We start from the raw sequence: 19,091 nt of genomic DNA on the forward strand, positions 1-19,091 counted from the left end.
AGAGCACCGTACAGAAGTTTTGGCAAGTTTTTTAACAGAGCTAAACTGGATATGCTTAAGTGCATGCATATATATAATCCAAGTTAATGCATATAGTAAAAAACCGAACAGAAGTGAAGCACTCCTTGGAAACAAATAAAAATATTCAATGTTAGAAACCATCGAATAATATCTTCAGCTTATCACAGTTTGGAGGAACAGATAAATAGATGCACAGTTCTGAAAGGTCTCATAAGTCACATGAGGTACTTTTTGCATTTCTTCTATATAAAGTGCAGTACCACACTAGTGCACCTTCATTCATTCTGTGCATACATGTGGTGACATTCTCTTCCTACTATCGTGTTATCGTGCAGCTGATTTGAAATCATGTGCTTCTCACAAGGTTTTCAGTTTTTTGTCCAGCTGTAAACAAAACGCGTGTTATATTATGGTAAACTGTAAAACGATGGAGAAGCGCCATTGTATGCCTATAGCTATGAGTATCAGAATGAACTATAAATTAAGAATGTGTGTGTTAGAATGCCTCCAAACAACGTATGTGCTACTGAGCGTGGCAGAGAAGCAGAAGAAGCGAGAAGTGAAATAGCAGGCAATACCAGCAGCACTTAATCATGCAACTTTCTTTTTCGATCACCACAGCAACGCACGCTCGAGTTTCTGTCTTGTACGTGAATGGAAATGAGACCGCTGACAGCTCAATGTGTCAGCGTCGCTGGTACCCGACACGAAGTCACATCTCACTGCTACCAACCAGCGCACGCTTGTTATTAGCTTGGCAACACACGAAAACGATTAGCACCGAAGCCAACAAATGTTTTCACGTCATACAATTCGCGAATACACTTATATAAGTACGTACGTTTTCACATCACCGAAATGTGTTGGCTAGTGCGAGGTTCGCTTTCAGCGATGATGAATACCGATGTTGAAAACAAACACAGTGCAGATAAAAACTCCTCCGTATGAACTATGCGATATTTCGGGCGTCGTATATGGTGTCTATGTTGCGACGGAAACTACCGTAGAGTTTTTTCAGCCGATGTGCCTCGCATGTGCTGGTTCATACGAACTAGATGGTAGAGGCCTGCGCTGGATGCAGATGACACCGATCTGAATTGCCTCCGCAATTCTCAAACCTTCGAAGCTCCGAAGTCTGTTTACACTCGTTTTTAGCACAGAAAGTCGCAGATCAAAGCACAAGAACACCGACATGCTCCTTTCGCTCGGCCGACGATTGCAGACGGGACCGGCGCTAGCATAGCCGGCCGGCATTCGCTGGAAATGTCGGCGTCGCTTGAATTCGGCACGAAACCGCGTCACGCTGGTAGCACTCGCAGTCGTTCGTCGTTTCGTTGTCGTTCTAGATTACGAAGCGGTCTTTCAGGAACGTTTGGAGTAGTTTTCATGCTTGCTTTCAGCACTCAGCTGTGCCTTCGAAGCGGCGGCCATTAGGCACAGCATTCGGAGTCATCGCGGCCTCTGGTTGGTTGGCGCCGCTGTACGCGTGGTGACGTAGCGCACGCGAGGCGAAATATCAAGCCCGGCTTGATCCCTCGCGCCTGCTCGCGTATGCCCCTCCGACGTCGACGCCGAGAGGCGCATTTGACGCTTTTGACGCGTAGACGCGAGCGTACGCGTGCCAGTGGTTGGCACTTAAAGCGCATGTGAGTGCACGACTTCATATTCGCTGCTGATGGAAAAAAAAGTGATTCCAAATGTTTCGCGGCGTTTTCCACTTTACCATTCCGCGATTAGAGTCACTGAGTGGTTAGCTTGCCGTCGCCCTGGTAAAAAAGAAAAAGCATTAAAAAAATCGGTTGTTGGTACCGTTAAGGGCCATGTTTAGTTTTTACAAGGTGATACCACATTGCACAGTGCGAGTAGAACACGCTTAGGCGGAAGTGTTGTGCAAGCAACCTTACAAGTTCGCTATCGTGTACCGCATAAAATACACGCTATGTACACATATAAAAAAACAATACTCACTTAATTATACTATGTGGGATAAATCTCATTAGACTTAAGTTATTTCGGAGCCTGTTTTTTTTTAATTCGGTTACAAACGTTGTTTTTCGTAATGGCGGTGTACTGATGAGAACCGGCGACGTGCTTTCGCGTTATCTCTGGAAGACTCCGTTGCTTTAATTACGGGGCGATTTTCCCTCCGCACGGCTGTACGTCGTGGGGATCGTGCGTGCGGGCGAAGAGCGCGCTCGTAGCGGCGCCGGGGCCCTTAGTGGCAGGTGGTCGCGAGACACGAGGAGGCGCCACTTTTCTCTCGCCCATCTCGCCGTTGGCAGCCGTCGCGTGCTTCAAAATGGCTTCGCCCGGGGGCCGCCGCGCTCTGGTCCTGGTGTCGGGGGTGAACAGATGGCCGGGGCTTGGTGGCCGGAGAATCGCCGAACGAAATAGGCGCGTGCTGGCATCATCGTCGCTGGGGCGAGAAAATGGCGGCAGAAGCAGTCATTCGGGATTCGCGGTTCTTGCCACCTGTCGCGCACGTTATTGTTTCCCCGCGCGTGGGGCGCCGATCGTGGCCTGCGCGTGGCGGCAAGGAGCGAGAGGAGCTCGGGAAATAGGGGCGCGCATTAGCATTCGCGCGTAGCTCCTTGAGTGGGCCCTTACGAACTGGCTTCAGGCCGCGGAGACACGATTGGCGAGGCGTTGGTTGTTTTCGTGCCGCGGGTGCTGCGCATGTTGAGCCTGCGTTCCGCTTTACATTTGAATGGCGTTCCGATCCGTTGGCAACGTGGATTTGCATGCCAAAGACAGCGCGTCGTCGAATAAACGAGCACCCAGTGCGGAATTCCTTTGTTGACAGACCAGAAGCATGAAAGGAACCTCCTGGCCGAGCTGCTGCTGCGTCGCCGGGAAAGGGGGCGGAGTGGGGGCGCAGCCAGCGTGATTAGGCATTCGGCCTGGAATAAATTTGCCCCACTTCCCGAGCCCGCCGCTGCTAGGTGTATGCCAGTATTCTGAGTTAGTGCGACCGGGGCGTCACGTATTGTTTGGCAAGACCTAATGGGTCGCACTTAGCGAATCTCCGTCGGTCTTGTTCGCTAACATGTGACGCTTTCTTTGTCTTGAGCAGAGCGTCCTTGTTCGGGCGCGCTTCATTCGATGCTCGCCATTATGGAAGCCACAACGCGCTCTCGTCACGCTTATCTCTGACCACTTCTCCGCACGCCTGTATTGCGCTTCATGCGACAACGTGCAGCTGCGCAAAACGGAGAATGACGCGGTGTATTTATACGCTGGGACCTAGAAGGATGGCGCATCGGACGGTGTATGAGTGTGTAGTCAAGAGTGTTTTCGCTTGCGCGGTGCGTGGTTGTGGGCTTATTTCATGTACGCAGTGTTTTTCTCGTCGTCACAGGGGCCCATGGCTAGCACTCGTAACCGCCACAAGCCGCCGACTGCAGCCGCAATTAGGCTGCAGAAAGGCAGCCAGGCTGATTGCAGTCTCTCCTATTGGCATGTAAATGGTCCGGAGCCCATTTGTGACACATGCGCGCAGAGCCCATTTCCTGCTCTTCATTCCGTGCAGCTGCCTTCTCTCGGCGCTCTTCCCCGAGCTCCGCGTACCCCCCATCCCCTTCCTCTTTTTTTGTCATTTTGTGGCGCTTTCAGAGCGAGAAATGCAAATCAAGCGCCATTTGTGGCATTATTGAATTGCGCAGAAGGAAGCTCTTCAAATAACAAGTAACGGTTCGTAATGAATGCACATTCTCCGCTTTCTTGATTAAGTCCCCTTTGTGCTGCTGGCCCGTTTTATGGCACAAATGTAAATTTTATGTATATATAATGCTTCGGATAACAAATGAATGCTGGAAGGAAATAAGTCGAAACTGTTGACGGTTCTAGGCTACTGATTGGTAGCCAATTCATTCATTCATTCATTCGGCTGCGGCGGCTGCATTTCCGATGGAGGCGGAAATGTTGTAGGCCCGTGTACTCAGATTTGGGTGCACGTTAAAGAACCCCAGGTGGTCAAAATTTCCGGAGCCCTCCACTACGGCGTCTCTCATAATCAAATGGTGGTTTTGGGACGTTAAACCCCACGAATCAATCAATTCATTCATTCATTCATTCATTCATTCATTCATTCATTCATTCATTCATTCATTCATTCATTTTCAGTGGTGGGTGCTTGGTTGGGGCTTACTTTGCGAAGGGGAATGCGGACACCGAATCTGTGAATCTTGCTACGAAGGACATGCCTTCTGTGTTTTATCGTCATCACCGTCATCGTGTTAGCGACTCGCTGGGCAAATGCGCGGCTCTTCTACAGATTATCTTGTCGGCCTAAAAAGGCGCTATAAGTACGAAGACGCCAATTCGCCCAACTTTCGGTTGTACCGATTCTACGTTGTTCACAATAGTAGCTTCTTCGTGTGCTCACGACGTGGCGCCGCCAGTCGTTCCTCGTCATCGCCGTCGGCAGGAATGGCGCTCTGTGACGGGGACGTGATTGGCTTTTAAGAAGCCGCGCAAGGAGCCGCTGGGTCTCACTACTCTTGCAAAGCGTCGCCATGTTGAATGCCTAAAATTTCTGCGCAATTTAATCGATTTTTCTCGCGATCGTCCCTCTAGAATCATGTCAAACGTTTTACAGATCTTTGTCTACGAGGAGTGACCACGTCCTCAACATTGCAACTTTTTCCACCTGCACTGACATGTTTTCAAAATAGCGTTCTTTGTTCAACTATAGAAGCCTGGAATTCGCTACCCGGAAATGTTGGTTCACTCTCACTTTAAGAACTTTTGGGAGCCTGCTATGAATGCTGATTTGTTGTTGTTGTTGTTTTCTTCTTTCTCCACTCCTGCTGTAGCCTCGTTGAGGCCGCAGTACGTAAAATACGAGTCCATCGATGGTTGCCGCTGGCCGAGCGGAAAAGCGAGGCGGAAGCATCGCTTTTTTTTTTTATTTCGACTCGCCGGTGTACTTGACGTGCCCCGCATCGATGTCCTCGTTGCTCAATACTGTAAGACCCGATTGGTGTGAAAGTGGGGAGGGAGGAAAAGAGAAGGTCCATAAGAGTGTAAAGCATGGAATCGCCTTGTATGGTACACTTTTGCAAGGAGGTGGAAAATGGATGTAAGGGGGAGGAGGTAAAGGAGTGCTGGTGAGAGGATGAACCGTTGCGCAACCATGGACAGCGTGGTGAGTGATGGTTAGGGTGAGGGAAATTAAGAAGGAGGGAGGGCAATTTGAAGAGAGATGAAGATGAAAAAAAAAGGTGAAGAAAGAAGACGAAGATGTAGAAAACAAAATTGAACACGAAAAGAGAATCAATAAGCAAAAGATGTATTTGGATTGTGTTAAAATTGTTTCCGTAACATGTCGACCAGCATGTCGCGTTGGCGTAACTGGAAGGCTTCGTTCGGTTTACGGCAACCGTATCCTGCCTGTTGTCCCTCGTGCGAGAGTCTTGTTCCTGTGAGGCGAGCTCCTTTGGGGCACAGAACCGGGCTGCCCATCTGGGCTTCATTGTCCCGTTCCATATCGGACCGGGTTTTCTCGGCGGCGTAGTTTTTCCGCGCGTCGTGAGGCGCATGCTTTGGTCCCGCCACGTGAAACACGACTCCCTTTGACCGGCCTAACGCGTCCGCTTTCGTTTGACAGCACTTTTATTTCACCATTGTAGGCCCTGGGCCACGCTCGCTGCAAGTCCCGTAGACGTCACTGGGGACCTCTCATTCCCGAATTGATTGACCTTGTCCCTCATCGTTGCTAACGCGTGGACTGTGTCAAACGACAACGTTGACATCTGGCTTACAGTGGCTGGGTCATGCAGAACGTTTGCTTGAACGTCACACAATGTGAGGCGAGGCCGCTCAGCATCAAGCGCTGGATGAGGTTACCTGAAAGCTTATAACGGCAATGTTTAGAAACGCATGGAATAGGAATGATTTTCATGCAGTAGAAAAGCTTTCGACTTGGTATTGTATATAGGTATGAATCTAGTAAGAAAATCCATCTCACTGCTAATTTCTATTGTATGTATATGTACAACTCAGGCACCGGAATCGCAGTGTTTTGTTTTAAAGTCGCGAACAAGGCTCGCGATTTTAACTATTATCATGTCCTCTCATTTCAGTGCTTCCCGTGTTCCATGGCGCAACTTCGTTTTTTTTTTCTATGATTTTGGTGTTCTTGCGTACTGTGGCACAACGAGTCTTCCGGTCTAACATAAACTGTATGTCAGTTGGCGTCATGGCACTTGCGAAAACCTCGCTTACCACGACGACCTCCAGCCCCTCCAGATGGCAAATAAATTAGGCAGCGCAAGTGATGATTACCAAAGATTTTCTGTTGAGAATCATTATATGTGTTTATGATAGACCCAACGTCGTACAATCCGATATGCAAATTCTGTCCTCAGATGGACACGTTGTACCGCTTGGCCTGGGCATGCGAACAGAATTCGAAAGTATTGGCCAAACATAATCCCACGACAGTCGAGCGAAAGGGGGACCAGCGCGGACCCCGAGCAGCAACAAGACCAGTTTGTCATGATCACTCTCTCTAACCATCATTTCTTAACCCACCCCTTATGTAATATCCCTTAAAGGGCCGGTCAACAGACTCAGACTTGTTTTACATTCCCCAAAGAAGCTCGGCAATTCATAGGCTGTGGCGATCACGTTTTCCAAATATTATAGCGCTGTGCGCCGCGCAGAGCCTCCATTAAGAAAAACAATTTTCGCGCTCCTTTCCTACTCCGGACCAATCCTCCTTTCATGCGCAGTGACGCAAAGTCGCCGATCGGTGGCGTGGCACGCAGCTCGTCGATTGGTTTAAAGCAGTGACGACGATGGGCAACACCTTCCCCTCCCTGTGAGAGAAAAGGTTGGCGAGGTCGTGCGAAAATTTGAAACTGGCCGAAACCGATGTTCTAACCTCTGTAACTTCCTCAATATAGCACGTATTCGCAAAATAATTGCGGCAGCATGTTCACTAAGCACAAGTGCACATATTTCTCTATAGCAATTTTTGAACCTCGCAGTTGTTTACTGGCCTTTCAACCGTTGTCTTTAAGGTAATAAAGTGAAGCAAAGCAGTGAAGCTGTGGTTAACAGAGTCCGGACGGCGGCAAAAGCCAATGGTTTTCCTTACTAAAAGATTCGAAAAAAAAATGCATATAAATGTTTTATTCGGTCTTCATGTCCGGCCTCACTTATGCGCAGTGGTGGTGGTATAGAGAAGTAAAAAATGAATAAATAAGGGAGGAATAGGCAGTGATGTCAATCAAGATTGAAGCATGCGGTTTGCTACCCTCACTTCACCCCCTACCCCTCACCACTATGTATACATAGCGGTGGGGGGGGGGGGGAGAAGAAACAGATATAAACAGAGCGAAGATAAGACCAAACGTGGAAAAGCCACAAAAAGAAAATGAAAGGATAGATGCGGGAGTTCTGTAGCCTGTCCAAGCGGCTAGCTACTTCCGCGCAAAAGGTTCAATAAGGCAATTTTCGGTACAGTTCGCGTCGGCATTCTAATACTGCCTGTTCCGGCAGGTGTCGCTAGGCTGGCCACGTCACCGAGGCTGGCGCACACGGCCGACAGCGGCAGCCTGTGCAGTGTGACCTGAAACGTTCGCGCTTTTAACCTGAGGGAGCCGCGTGTCGTAGGCCACGTTTCCCCTTTCGCTTTCTTTATCGCGGTTCAAGAACGCGCAATGATCGAGAGAAATATCTGTGTCGCCTATGCAGAGAAATGGTCCGCAACATTCTGCTGAGGCTGCACACGTGCTATAGGATCGAGTGGAGTCATCATCTCTTGCATGACTCGGGCCGCGTGCGTCGCCTTCGAGATTAGTCGACACGTTTCAGCCTTGTCCAGCCTCGGAACCTCTGTGTGGATTGATCCCGATGTCGTAAGCTAGGCAATATGTGCGCACGAATTTCTGCAGCGTATGCACGTCCCACTTTTGTAAACAATTCTTGTTGCGTGGTTATGATGCTCTCTTAATAACGGGCTGCCACAAGGCTCAATCTCTATCCCTGTTTTCCACGACGGGCTAATCACGCGGTGTCGAGCTGTCTCCTTCGTATTGTAACAAGATTGGTAAGTGATCGTCCTTGTCGAATACGCCCAGCAGCGTGATTATCGCACCTTTCCCCGGCCGTGGATATTCTGCAGTTTCCTTACCGCTCAATGCTTCAAGCTCACTATGGAGGACGTTTTAATTCGTGTTGGCGTCACGATAAATCGCTCAGCGGCGAGAGAGAAAATACAATAGAACAACTTTAGCGTTAATTACTTTTATGCAATAGACTTAATCTTCGTCACATAGTTATAGTACCTGCTCTATATATTTGTCTGAGGAGTTCGGCTACTGGATTCGAATAAACTTGTTAGAATTTCACTACGGGGCATAAAATTTTGCAGAAGCGTTTTGCAGAAAAATTTGCAGAAACGTTTCTACTCAAAAGAAAAAAAAAGCTGATCGTTTGAGGAACAGAGGAACGGTGTGGTGTTGATAGCCAATCGCACGCAACTCGTACGTACCGAAACCTTAGCAGCGTGTCAGTGCGCGTATGGTAGAGAACCTGTTACATGTGCCTCGGCGCGATGGCTTCTTGTCGGTGTGGGCTAGCGAGAACGAGTGCGCGCGTCTCGTTTTGCGGGTGCAGCCTGCGTCGTCCTGCTCTACCGCGCGGCCGAGAACAAAGCAAAGTCTGGGAAACAAAAGAAGCTCAGATTGATGATGATGTCGTTCAGCCGAGCGTGTCGCTTTGGACGTGCCGTTGCTCGTTCACTCTGGCGCACAATGGGCAGGCCATAGTTTCTCCGTTCTGGCCTCGTTTTCCGCGTCGCTCTTTATGAGGATGATTATTATTTGTGGGCTTCCCTCCTTCCTTCGCCCGGCCAAAAGCCGCCCTACATTTTCCGTTTTCGCGCCGACTGTTTCCTCATTTCTCGATTCCCCGGATCCTGGAATCGCGACCGTGTGCCAGTTTTTTTTTTTCGTCATTATTATTATATGTTATCTTTTTCGCGCTCCGTTCACGGGGCGAACATGCCGCCGCTGCGCACCTTCTCTTTGCCATGGTGGTCTCTTCTGTCCAACCCACCCATGTTAAGTTACGGGACCGAATTGAAAATATCTTTATTAAAAAGCGATCACTGATGGTTTCGGAAAGCGGTATTCAGAGGAATGTTGGGCCGGGAACCCGTGGGATGCTGATCGACCTTCAATTTCACACCAAATCGCTATGCTGGGGTAAACCTCTGTTGCCTCTTGCTTGCTATGCGCCATACGGACGTTTAAACTGAGCATGCTAACATATCAATCTACGTGTGTCTGGAACTGGTGAAGAAGCGCGTGTTTTTCTTTAACCGCACAGCGTGCTCTTCGTCTCACAATTCGCCAAGAAAGTGACTGTTTCTTACCTACTTGTGAACTGAAAAAAAAAAAAAGAGTGTGTTTGATCGATTATGTCTATCCTTTGAGGAACATCACGCCCTTTCGTAAGCAGCGGCGGAGTGAAGCTGCCAGTGCAGCGACCCCACTGCGTCCTTTAAAATTGCGTGCTTCGACGTCTTGTCTCGTCAATGTTGTCGTTGTGCCGCTTTCGCGGACGTGCCCGTCCGCCGGGCAGCGCGCTGATCAATCTCGATCGCCGGCTGGGACGGCATTCCGTCCTCCTAACTGGTTCCTCTTGTTTCTTTGTCTTGTGCAGGCGATGGATAACTTCGACTTGTCTCTCAACATGCAAGACCAGGGTCAAGAGAGCGCTGCCACTCAGTCATACCTGGACCAGGTGAGAAATTGCGCTTTCGCTTTGACCGTTTCTTAGTTTTCGAACGCTGCGTTGTTTCGGCCGCCGATCGGGAGGTGGCCAATGTCTTGTATGGTGTCCAATAATATCATTCCACCCCCCACACCCCATCCCCGTTTCAGTAAGAGCGGGCGGGAACGTATACGTACGCTAACACACACACTTGTCCTTCCCACGCCTTGGGGGCCCTCGCTGTGAGGCAGGGACTGCGGGGAGGAAGAAAGAAACGGCCGAAAGAAGGTGGCGCGAGGAAAAAGAGAAGTGGGTCGCTGACCTCAAGAGATGTCTTTCCATTTTTCCTTGCTTTTTCTTCTTCCCTCGCATGGAGCGCCAGACAGGCATGCCTCCGTTGTTCCTTCTGGTGTTTTGCGTCATGCTTGTGGCGCATGTTCTCGCTAAGATCCTGCTTCTTTATTTCGTCTTCCTCGGCGCCGACTTCGAGGATCGGGCCGATAACGGCGTGCCTTAAACGCGTTCCCTTTCCGCGTTCAGAAGCGCGTGGCGGGGACGACGCGAAACTGCGTCGTCGTGTGTATTCTTGATGGTGTACAGCTTTTACTAGTAGCTCCGGGGTGTGTCGTGCGCGCGTCTCTCGGCGGCGCCTTCAATTCACAGGCAGTCTGGTTGAAACAGGGGGTACTTCATTTTTCCTTTTTTTCGTTCCTTTTTGTTTGCGTGCCCTCGTTTGTAAGCTCCCTTGCTGGAGCGATGTTCGGGCTGGCTCTGTAACCGCGAACCAGATCGTTCTCGTATGATCGCAGTAGCGGCCCGAGCGTGTGTGCCGGGCCAGGATCTTTGGCGGAGCCCGCCTTCCGCCGGCATCGCGAGCTGCTCTCGTTCGCGTGGAGGCACTATAGCCGGCTCGGCCCGGTGTTAGTGCGCACGCATTGCAGTGCTCTCCTCGCTCCAAGGTAAACGGCGGACGCATTCAAAGTGAAGCCTTCGCTTTGCGCTTTGTCTTCGTGAGGCGTATGCTCACGCGCGTCCTTCGTTGTAGCCTTCGGAGTGGTATTAACGCATGCTAATGTGCAGGTACGGTGCGTTGGTATTTCTCCCGGCAGCCCTGCGTGCTGTATTAGCGTGATGCGTCCGAACAACACGGATCTGGCTTGCGTCCATGACGAGTTCGAGAAATTATATACATGTATATATCGACTCCTGATTTTTTGTGCTATACGGATAGGTGTTCTATGTGGGGTTTTGTATCTCCATTTACTGGCAACTTCAGTCACCGAGAATATGATTGACACCGAAGTCCTGACGGCTGTCGGTACCGTATGCAGCATAGGTAGCTCATAAAAGAGTGAGTCCTTCTTTGGCTCGCGTGTATTAGTCGTTTTTTACTGGAAGTATGTGGAGCTTTTATATTAAGCGGGATAATTATATTTCGCATCGTCGAATGTATTCACAACGGACGAGTTTGGCATCCTGTCAATCTGAAGCTTGGATCGTACATTTTCCAGAGCGCTTTGGGCATGCGCAACGATTGGCGCGAGTAAAATTTTCCAGTATTTCTTGCATTTTTTTAAATTTTGTATTTCACGCTTCACTCTCGCGGTTTCGGCCCTAATATGAATGATATTGCTCATCACGCGTTTGCTTGTGTCTCCAGCAGCGCTGATTTTAATCGCTTCTGACGATCCGGTCAACCCTGATCTGTCAACGTAAAGTTTTGTACATAAACGTGACGTTTTATAATTAAATATGTTTGTTATTCCATTCCATTTCTCTATTCTGACTGGCTTGTGTTGGGAGAGAGACGTTGAGGTCTATATCTCCTCGGCTTCTCAATTTCTCTCAAGTCCTGCAGCAAAAAAACAAAAGAAAACACGCTTATCTAAATTTTAAAAAAATCAACAAGTAAAGGTAAAAACGCAGCAAACTGAAGCAAGGTAATTATTTTTCCATTTGTTTATAGCCGTCGAACGTTCGGAATAAAAAATGAAGTGTTCTTAAAGCTTTCAGAATTTTCAGTGATGCCGAGTTTGCAGCTACTTCCCAGCTTTCCGCATGAAGCAAACTACTGTTCTGAAGCATTTTTTTTTTCATTCTATTTGACGTAGCTAAATTGCTGCAGTTGTTAACAGGTTGCCATCCGAATACTTCGCACATTTTCTGTTATGTTGTGCTCCACTCTGCATTAGACAGGGTGCGAGTTTGTTCGTAAAGCGTTCAGGCAATGAGCGACTCGACGAACTGTTTATTGAGGACAAAGCTTTACTTTGTCGGTATGTGACGGCGAGTTAAGCTCCATGGAGTGATGTTTACGAAGGAGCTTTCTGCTTAGCGAATGGTTTACGCTACGTAGTAGACGGCATTGTCATCGGCTGATGATAGCTAGAATTATTTTAAGTGCGCTCGATCGCTCAATTTAATAAGTGACGATGATTGCTGTTCGTTGCTCCGTATGTGCACCGTCACAGCAGCAGCGCCGGTTCATTTTGTGAACAGGTAAATACAGCGTCAAGTTATTCCAGCGATTCCGCTGGTGAGTCTGTCGCGCCGAGGCGCGAACGTGGTGTTAGGGGATGCTGTTGCTGTTGGCCGATGCTGTTGTGTCTCTGGTCGGCCCTACGCCACGTGATGCCTTCGCTGTGGATGCTGGCTGTCGGGCGACTGTCGAGCAGAGGACATGAGCGCCTGTGTCCTTGCTCGCTCGAATCCGAGCCGCGGTGAGCATGCGAGGCGGAGGCGGCTTCCAGGCTGTGTTGACACGCGAGCAGCGCGGAGAAGAAAAAAAAGCTATTTCGTGTCGAGTGAACTTGCACTCGAGCGGAAGAACATGGCAGGGAATTCACTTTCCAATAATAAGGGTGTCGTGAGCTCTTCCCCTTTTTTCCCCTCTTTGGCAATTCTTTGGCAACGGTGATGTTGCAAAAGCGAAACAGAAACAGTCGAGACTATAACACTGGGAGCAAAACACCAGGGTTCGCGGCGCGTCCTCAGTCGGCTGCTGCGGCGAATGCCGGTGGTTTCGTTCGACGTTTTCTTTCACCTCTGCGTTTGAGCTTCTTTCTCGTTGTGATTACCCGAGAGGAGCGGTCAGGGTCGCGCAGTGTGTGTGTGTGTGTGTGTGTGTGTGTGTGTGTGTGTGTGTGTGTGTGTGTGTGTGTTTCGGCGGCATCGGTTGGCAACGTTATCTCATGTTCTAATCACGATTGGCTGCCGTCTGTTATTTGGTATCGTTCAAACAGCCAACGTGGTTCTGAATACGGTTTTATTGCTTGGACGTGCTTGCAGCAGCATGACGGCACGATGCCTAGACGGGCCAAGTAGTGTTAGTGGTACCATTTTGACGTCATTAAAACTAAGATTGATTGATTGATTTGTGGGGTTTAACGTCCCAAAACCACCATATGATTATGAGAGACGCCGTAGTGGAGGGCTCCGGAAATTTTGACCACCTGGGGTTCTTTAACGTGCACCCAAATCTGAGCACACGGGCCTCGACATTTCCGCCTCCATCGGAAATGCAGCCGCCGCAGCCGGGATTTGAACCCGCGACCTGCGGGTCAGCAGCCGAGTACCTTAGCCACTAGACCACCGCGGCGGGGCTAAAACTAAGATTATGCTTCATGTGTGAGTCATGCATTTTCAAGCAACGTGGCAATACTACCCCAGTTGTATTATAAGAAGATATATATTCTATACTGGAACGCTGCGGACTGCGAACCAGTAAACTTCTAGGAACCTGAATTTTTTTTTTTTTGTCTCTGCAGGGGTACATTGCTTCGAGAAACAGGAAGTGGGTAGAAAAAAAAAAAAACTAGTGAAAGAGGCTGGGCCGTCGCAGTTTTCAGTTCAAGCTTGTGCATGACAGCTGTGGCGCTCGTGCCTATCTTTGTATCTTTTTTTTATTACTCGCGACGATGTGATCCGCGCTCTTGTATATTGAGGGATAACTGTATGACACGTGAAAGGGAAACGTTCAACAAGCGAAGGCACGCGACCACCACAGCCGATGCGAGCTATCGAATCTTGCCATCGGGGCAGCCATTTCGTAAGAGCAGGTACTTTTGCGAAAATGGCACGCTGACTTCGTCGGTATGTCTGGGACGAAGAAGAGGAGGAGGAGGAGGTATAGAGAAAACGCAGCCGCGAAATTCCGGCCGGGCGAGGAGGGTTGAGGGACTGGCAGAAGGGGCGAGAAGGGCAGCCCCTCTCGGGAAAAGAAGAAAACTGGTCCCCGGCTTGTTCTTCTCATCGCGGCACCGAAGGTTTCTCTTTGTCTTCTTCTTTTCTTTTGCCTTGTCATTGTCGAAATTTCAGCACATCAGTCTCCGCCGCGTACGGCTGTCTGGCTTCGCATCGCATTGTTCGTAACGCCTAGAATGAGCTGCCGCCTGTCGCTCCTCCGTTGCGGACGCCGCCGCGCCGTTTCCCAGCAGGATGTCTTTGGGAAACCTTGCGGGGCTCGTCAAAAAACGCAAAAAAAAAGATAGGATAATTTCGAATTCCCTCTCTGGTTGGCCTCGTTTGCGTTTTGGAGCCGCAGTTGAAAGTACAATTCGGAAGATAACATTCGACAATCCGTAATTGAGTGTCGTCCAGGATCGCTTGTTCATTCGGCGAGGGTTGTATGCCGGTGCCCCAAGGTTTTTCGCAGTATTCAAGAACACCGAGATTCAGAAGGAAATTAACCCTCTCGATTGACCAGTTCATATATACTTGACCAAAGTAAAGGTGGCCTCCTCAGTACTGGTAGCCATGGCTTGCTGTCTCCGCCTTTCGAACACTGTTAACCATAACTGTAGATGGTTTCCGATGTCTTGTGTATCCAGCTGAGCCTCCCACTGCATGGTCCTTCTAATCATCGTGTGGTTCCGTTTCTTTCCACTCGTTGTCGCCTCGTGGTGATGATAGCGGTGGCACGTTCAAGGAATAAAAAGTAAATTTAAGTGCGAGAAAAGTAACTACCGATCAAGTTCGAGGTTGAGTTCAATGGTATCGACCGTGACCGGCGTTTTTCGTCGGTGGTTTAATAGTACTGACCCGAGTGAATGTCCCGCAGCACATTTCTTTCTACCTTCCGAGGCTACCGGCCCGCAAGGTTTGTCTATACAGATAGAATTTGGATGTTCGGAGAAAGCGCATTACGCGGGATTGCGTCACAATTTTGAGTCGGATCCTTGTGTTGCGGCACTTGCCTGTTGAGTGGCGACAGATTGCGAAGACGGTTGAATGCTGGCACTTCTGTAAGTACACGTCGGAAGACCGTCGACCTAAATAAAGCCTGTGATAGCTTTGCGCTGTGGCACTTATCCCAAAGCCGCGGAAGAGCTGCATTCTACGGTGAATCATCGAACTATTGTTGCGTTGTGGAAATATCGGTGACAGCACGCAGGCGAAGTAGCACTATAGAGTCTCGCGCCCAAATGGCAAACGCAATCTCTCCTTTTCACAAGTGGCCTTCCTCGGCGCGGCTTTATATCGTCTTTTCTCCCGTCTTTCGTGGTCACGTAACCCGATCATTAACATCTATTGGCTTTGTTCTAAATGTGCTTAAACCGGGCACCCATCATCAGCGATATTTAACGGCTGCGGAAATTGCGTGCGTTGGTCACGACTGACATTTCTTAAACGCCTCGTGCGGACATGGCTTAAATAATGCTGACCCAAACGAGAGGCCATTGCGTCACGAGAGGAGGCCTCTTTCGCTTCTTTTGTGCGCCAGTCCCCAGCGGCGTTGTTGCCGTTGGCGCGGCCGAGAAACGGCGCATGCTCGCGCTGTCCTTGACATAGCGGCGTGAGTTACGTCAAAAGGAGAAAAGACTTGGGAACAGTTGGAGCATGACGACTTCAGGGCCGCGTATTGTATAGCCAGTCGGGAATGAATGCCTTTAATCACGACGGAGCAAAAACGAGCCGAGGACGCTCTCTGAGGTCGGTGAAACGCTGCAGCCAGCCCACGGACACTGAGCGGCCTGTGTGTGACCGAAACTATTGCTCTTCACTAGTCGGTGCGACTGACGTCCACAGTTCAAACCGAGTACGCGCTGCTCATTTTGGATTTGGGCCGCACTTGTGAATGCACCCTGTAATGGAATTTTCGCTCGTACGTACGTGCTCCAAGCCCAGTTTACGTATTTTATAGCAGGAACCAGTCATCCACTACTTCGCTAATGTGTATGTGAAAGTGCGATGATGACATCACTATTCTCACCCAGATCATCTTTTTGTTCTTGTTAAACCATTGGCTCGAGTTGCCTTTTACTTAGCGTTACTCGTGGGTTATTACCGGTTCTGACACCAGTTTGCGTCATTGTGAGCAGCCGGTTGGCGATGGCGGGAAGCAAGGGACTGCCGTATTCGGGGCCGTGGTACTCTCATTTCGCTGAAGTGCTTTTAGCTTGCCGCACATGAAGGAGCTCTCAGGGAACTTGGAAGCTATAGCCGCCGGGACAGCGATCTCAAAACTTGTATCCTTCCACGATATTATATAGCACACGCGCAGAACAGAAACCTCGGTTCTGTGTTGTATTTGCAGGCATTCGGGGGTCCGCGTTAAAAAAAAAAAAAAGAGAGAACATTCTTAATGAGTTCTTGCGCCGCAATTAAAATTGTAGTGGTTTTGGTCTCTAATGTATGATTCGAACCGGCCAAAGCGCGTTCTTCTATTACGTACGCTGTCGCTCACGTTTCGTGCCTTCGTGTCTACTTGAGCTCGTCCGTGCCGGGAGAGATGTAATGTTTTTTTTTTGTTTGTTTGTTTCGCCGTCTCCGCGTGCCACTACTCTCGCCGGTGAAGTGTGGTGTCGGTGCTGCGCCGGCGGGAGCAGCGACCGGCGCACGTGAGCGGGCTGGATGGGCACCGTGGATGATGGCCGGCGCCCCCACTCGGCGCTCTCGCGCAAGAGTGTGTTGTTCGTTCCGCATCCCCGCACCGCATGTTCTTCATCTTGTGGCTGGCTTGCTTGTGCCGTTCCGCTCCCCTTACACCTTGCGTGCGCCCGTTATTGCGCGTGCTAGAAGGTGCTGGAGGTAGCGAATCGTCCATGCGGTCATACATGTTTCGCTGCTCGTGCTCGTTAGAGCGCCCGCGTTTGCATTAAACGGGCGCGCGCGAATGTATATTATGCTGGTTACGACGCGCCTGCCGAGGCTTGCTCGTTTCCTCTGTGGCCGTTCCGATAGGAGCAGACGCTGAAACCTGTGTGTCGAAATTTACAGTCACCGTCAATGTGATATGAAGAAAGAACAAATGTGGGTGTCATTTGAATCCTCGAACTCTTACCCGTAACTGTGCTAGACATCAGGTGCAGCCCGCTAACATAACGTGAAAGAATTTTACGCCGCGGCGTATAGAAGAGACGTGCATCTGATGATCCCCCCTACAGGTCTCCTTATCACTTTTAAGCTATTATCTCATCATTATTCAAGCGTGCATGACAGATAATGCTGTTAGAAAAGTGCTTGTGACACCTTCTCGCGCATATGAAAGGGGCACTGACTCAAGCTTTTGAAGGCGAGATAAATTGCGATATTGATTAGGTTGGACATGAAATCACACGTCATGTACAAAACATCGGTGGAAAATGAAGCTTGGAACATGTTCAAAAGCATTATTGAATGACGCCTCGCAGCTGTGGGCAAATCGGAGCACGTCATAACATCGAAATCAACCCGGTTTTTTTTAAATCCTTTGACTCGATATATGTACTCAATCGTGTACACCACTTGTTTTTGCTATTTTGCATTGGTTGATTGATTTATTGATTATATGGGGTTTAACGTCCCAAAACCACCATATGATTATGAGCGACGCCGTAGTGGAAGCCTCAGGAAATTTCGACCACCTGGGGTACTTTAACGTGTACCCAAATCTGGATTGATTGATTGATATGTGGGGCTTAACGTCCCAAAACCACCATATGATTATGAGAGACGCCGTAGTGGAGGGCTCCGGAAATGTCGACCACCTGGGGTTCTTTAACGTGCACCCAAATCTGAGCACACGGGCCTGCATCATTTCCGCCTCCATCGGAAATGCAGCCGCCGCAGCCGGGATTCTATCCCGCGACCAGCGGGTCAGCAGCCGAGTACCTTAGCCACTAGACCACCGCGGCGGGGCGCCCGAATCTGGGTACACGGGCCTACAACATTTCCGCATCCATCGAAAATGCAGCAACCACAGCCGATAGTCGATCCGATGAGGTGCGAGTCAGCAGCCGACTATTTTGTATCAACTGGGGGCTAAGGAAAAGCAAGGTACATATAGCTTTGGATTAATTTATACACCGGCAAAAAAAAAAAATAATAAGCGTCATCGCGTAGTGTAATTTTTGTGTATGATCATTTTTCTGAAGGCACCAGCACGTCCGACGAGCCGTTTGACTCATGCGATCCATGTGAAAAGTATATTACAGCGGAAGCGGTTATGAGATCACAACTCGGGTCATGCGCGGCGCCGTAGTTGTCCGCCGCCGATGTCCATAACCACTTCGCACAAAAAAAAAAAAAAACATAGTTGCAAGGAAACAGTGGGACTCGAACACGGGTCTGCTGCGTGCCAGCCCAGTATTTTACCACTGAGATACGCCGGTAATTTTAGGACTTACTCGCAAATTTGCCTTAGGCAGGTTTGACGTCGAGAAAGTAACCGCGTTCATATGAGTAATAAAGCGTTTTAGAACAGCTAAAGAACAACCAGGCGTCACACAGTGCGAATAGCGTAACGAGTGGGTCGCCCGATGCTCGAACCCATTACAAAAGCTTGTTTTTGTTCAGCTATTAACGGTGGTGCATACCCACTTCAGGCACAATTCCTTATCGTCGTCAGCCATTGCATGAACAATTGGCACAAAATTTCTTGCAAGTGTTTAGCGAATACCACACTTCTCAGAAAAATGACGAAGTATAGCATAGTGAATGCCGGCCTACTACCCAGAAATTATTATGATTATTAATGCCTTAGTGGGTACCCAGCCAAGTGTGCTTGCAGCAGTTACCCAATGAGTGTTGAGAAATGGCTCTGAAAGGCCGCTCTTCCAGCTTTCGCTGTGACTGTGCTGCGCCTTACGCGCAGGCATGGCGTTTTTTAACTTTGCTCAATCTAGGCATAACAACCAAGAATGAACTTGCTCTATAATTCTAGTCTGTCACTTCGTTTTATTCATGCCAGAACAAAGCATCAATAACTATAGCTTCAGGGGGCGTGGATATTTAATTAAATCTGTGACGCATGTAAATTAATATATTGACAAAGTAATTTTGTTGCAATGGACTATTAATTGAGTTCCTTTAAATGGCGTTGTATTGATTTGAAACTTTTACAGACAGTTCTTCACAGTTGTCGT

General features: G+C 49.2%; 1 protein-coding gene across 15 annotated transcripts in view; it reads left to right on the top strand.

The window, feature by feature from the left end:
- Nucleotides 1-19,091, top strand: part of LOC119177026 (TOX high mobility group box family member 3) — a 564,847-nt gene that overhangs the window by 477,416 nt on the left and 68,340 nt on the right. For 14 of the 15 annotated variants that reach the window (XR_012887049.1, XM_075877997.1, XM_075877993.1 and 11 more), the window contains one exon: nt 9,697-9,777. The exons of the other annotated variant lie outside the window; for it this stretch is intronic. Coding sequence is in view for 13 of the 14 variants with exons in the window: in XM_075877997.1 (XP_075734112.1) it covers nt 9,697-9,777 (81 nt within the window). In the remaining variant the exon portion in view is untranslated. The remainder of the gene's footprint in view (nt 1-9,696; nt 9,778-19,091) is intronic. 15 annotated transcript variants of the gene reach the window in all.

Source organism: Rhipicephalus microplus, chromosome X, assembly GCF_043290135.1.
Source record: "Rhipicephalus microplus isolate Deutch F79 chromosome X, USDA_Rmic, whole genome shotgun sequence".
Taxonomy (NCBI): domain Eukaryota; kingdom Metazoa; phylum Arthropoda; class Arachnida; order Ixodida; family Ixodidae; genus Rhipicephalus; species Rhipicephalus microplus.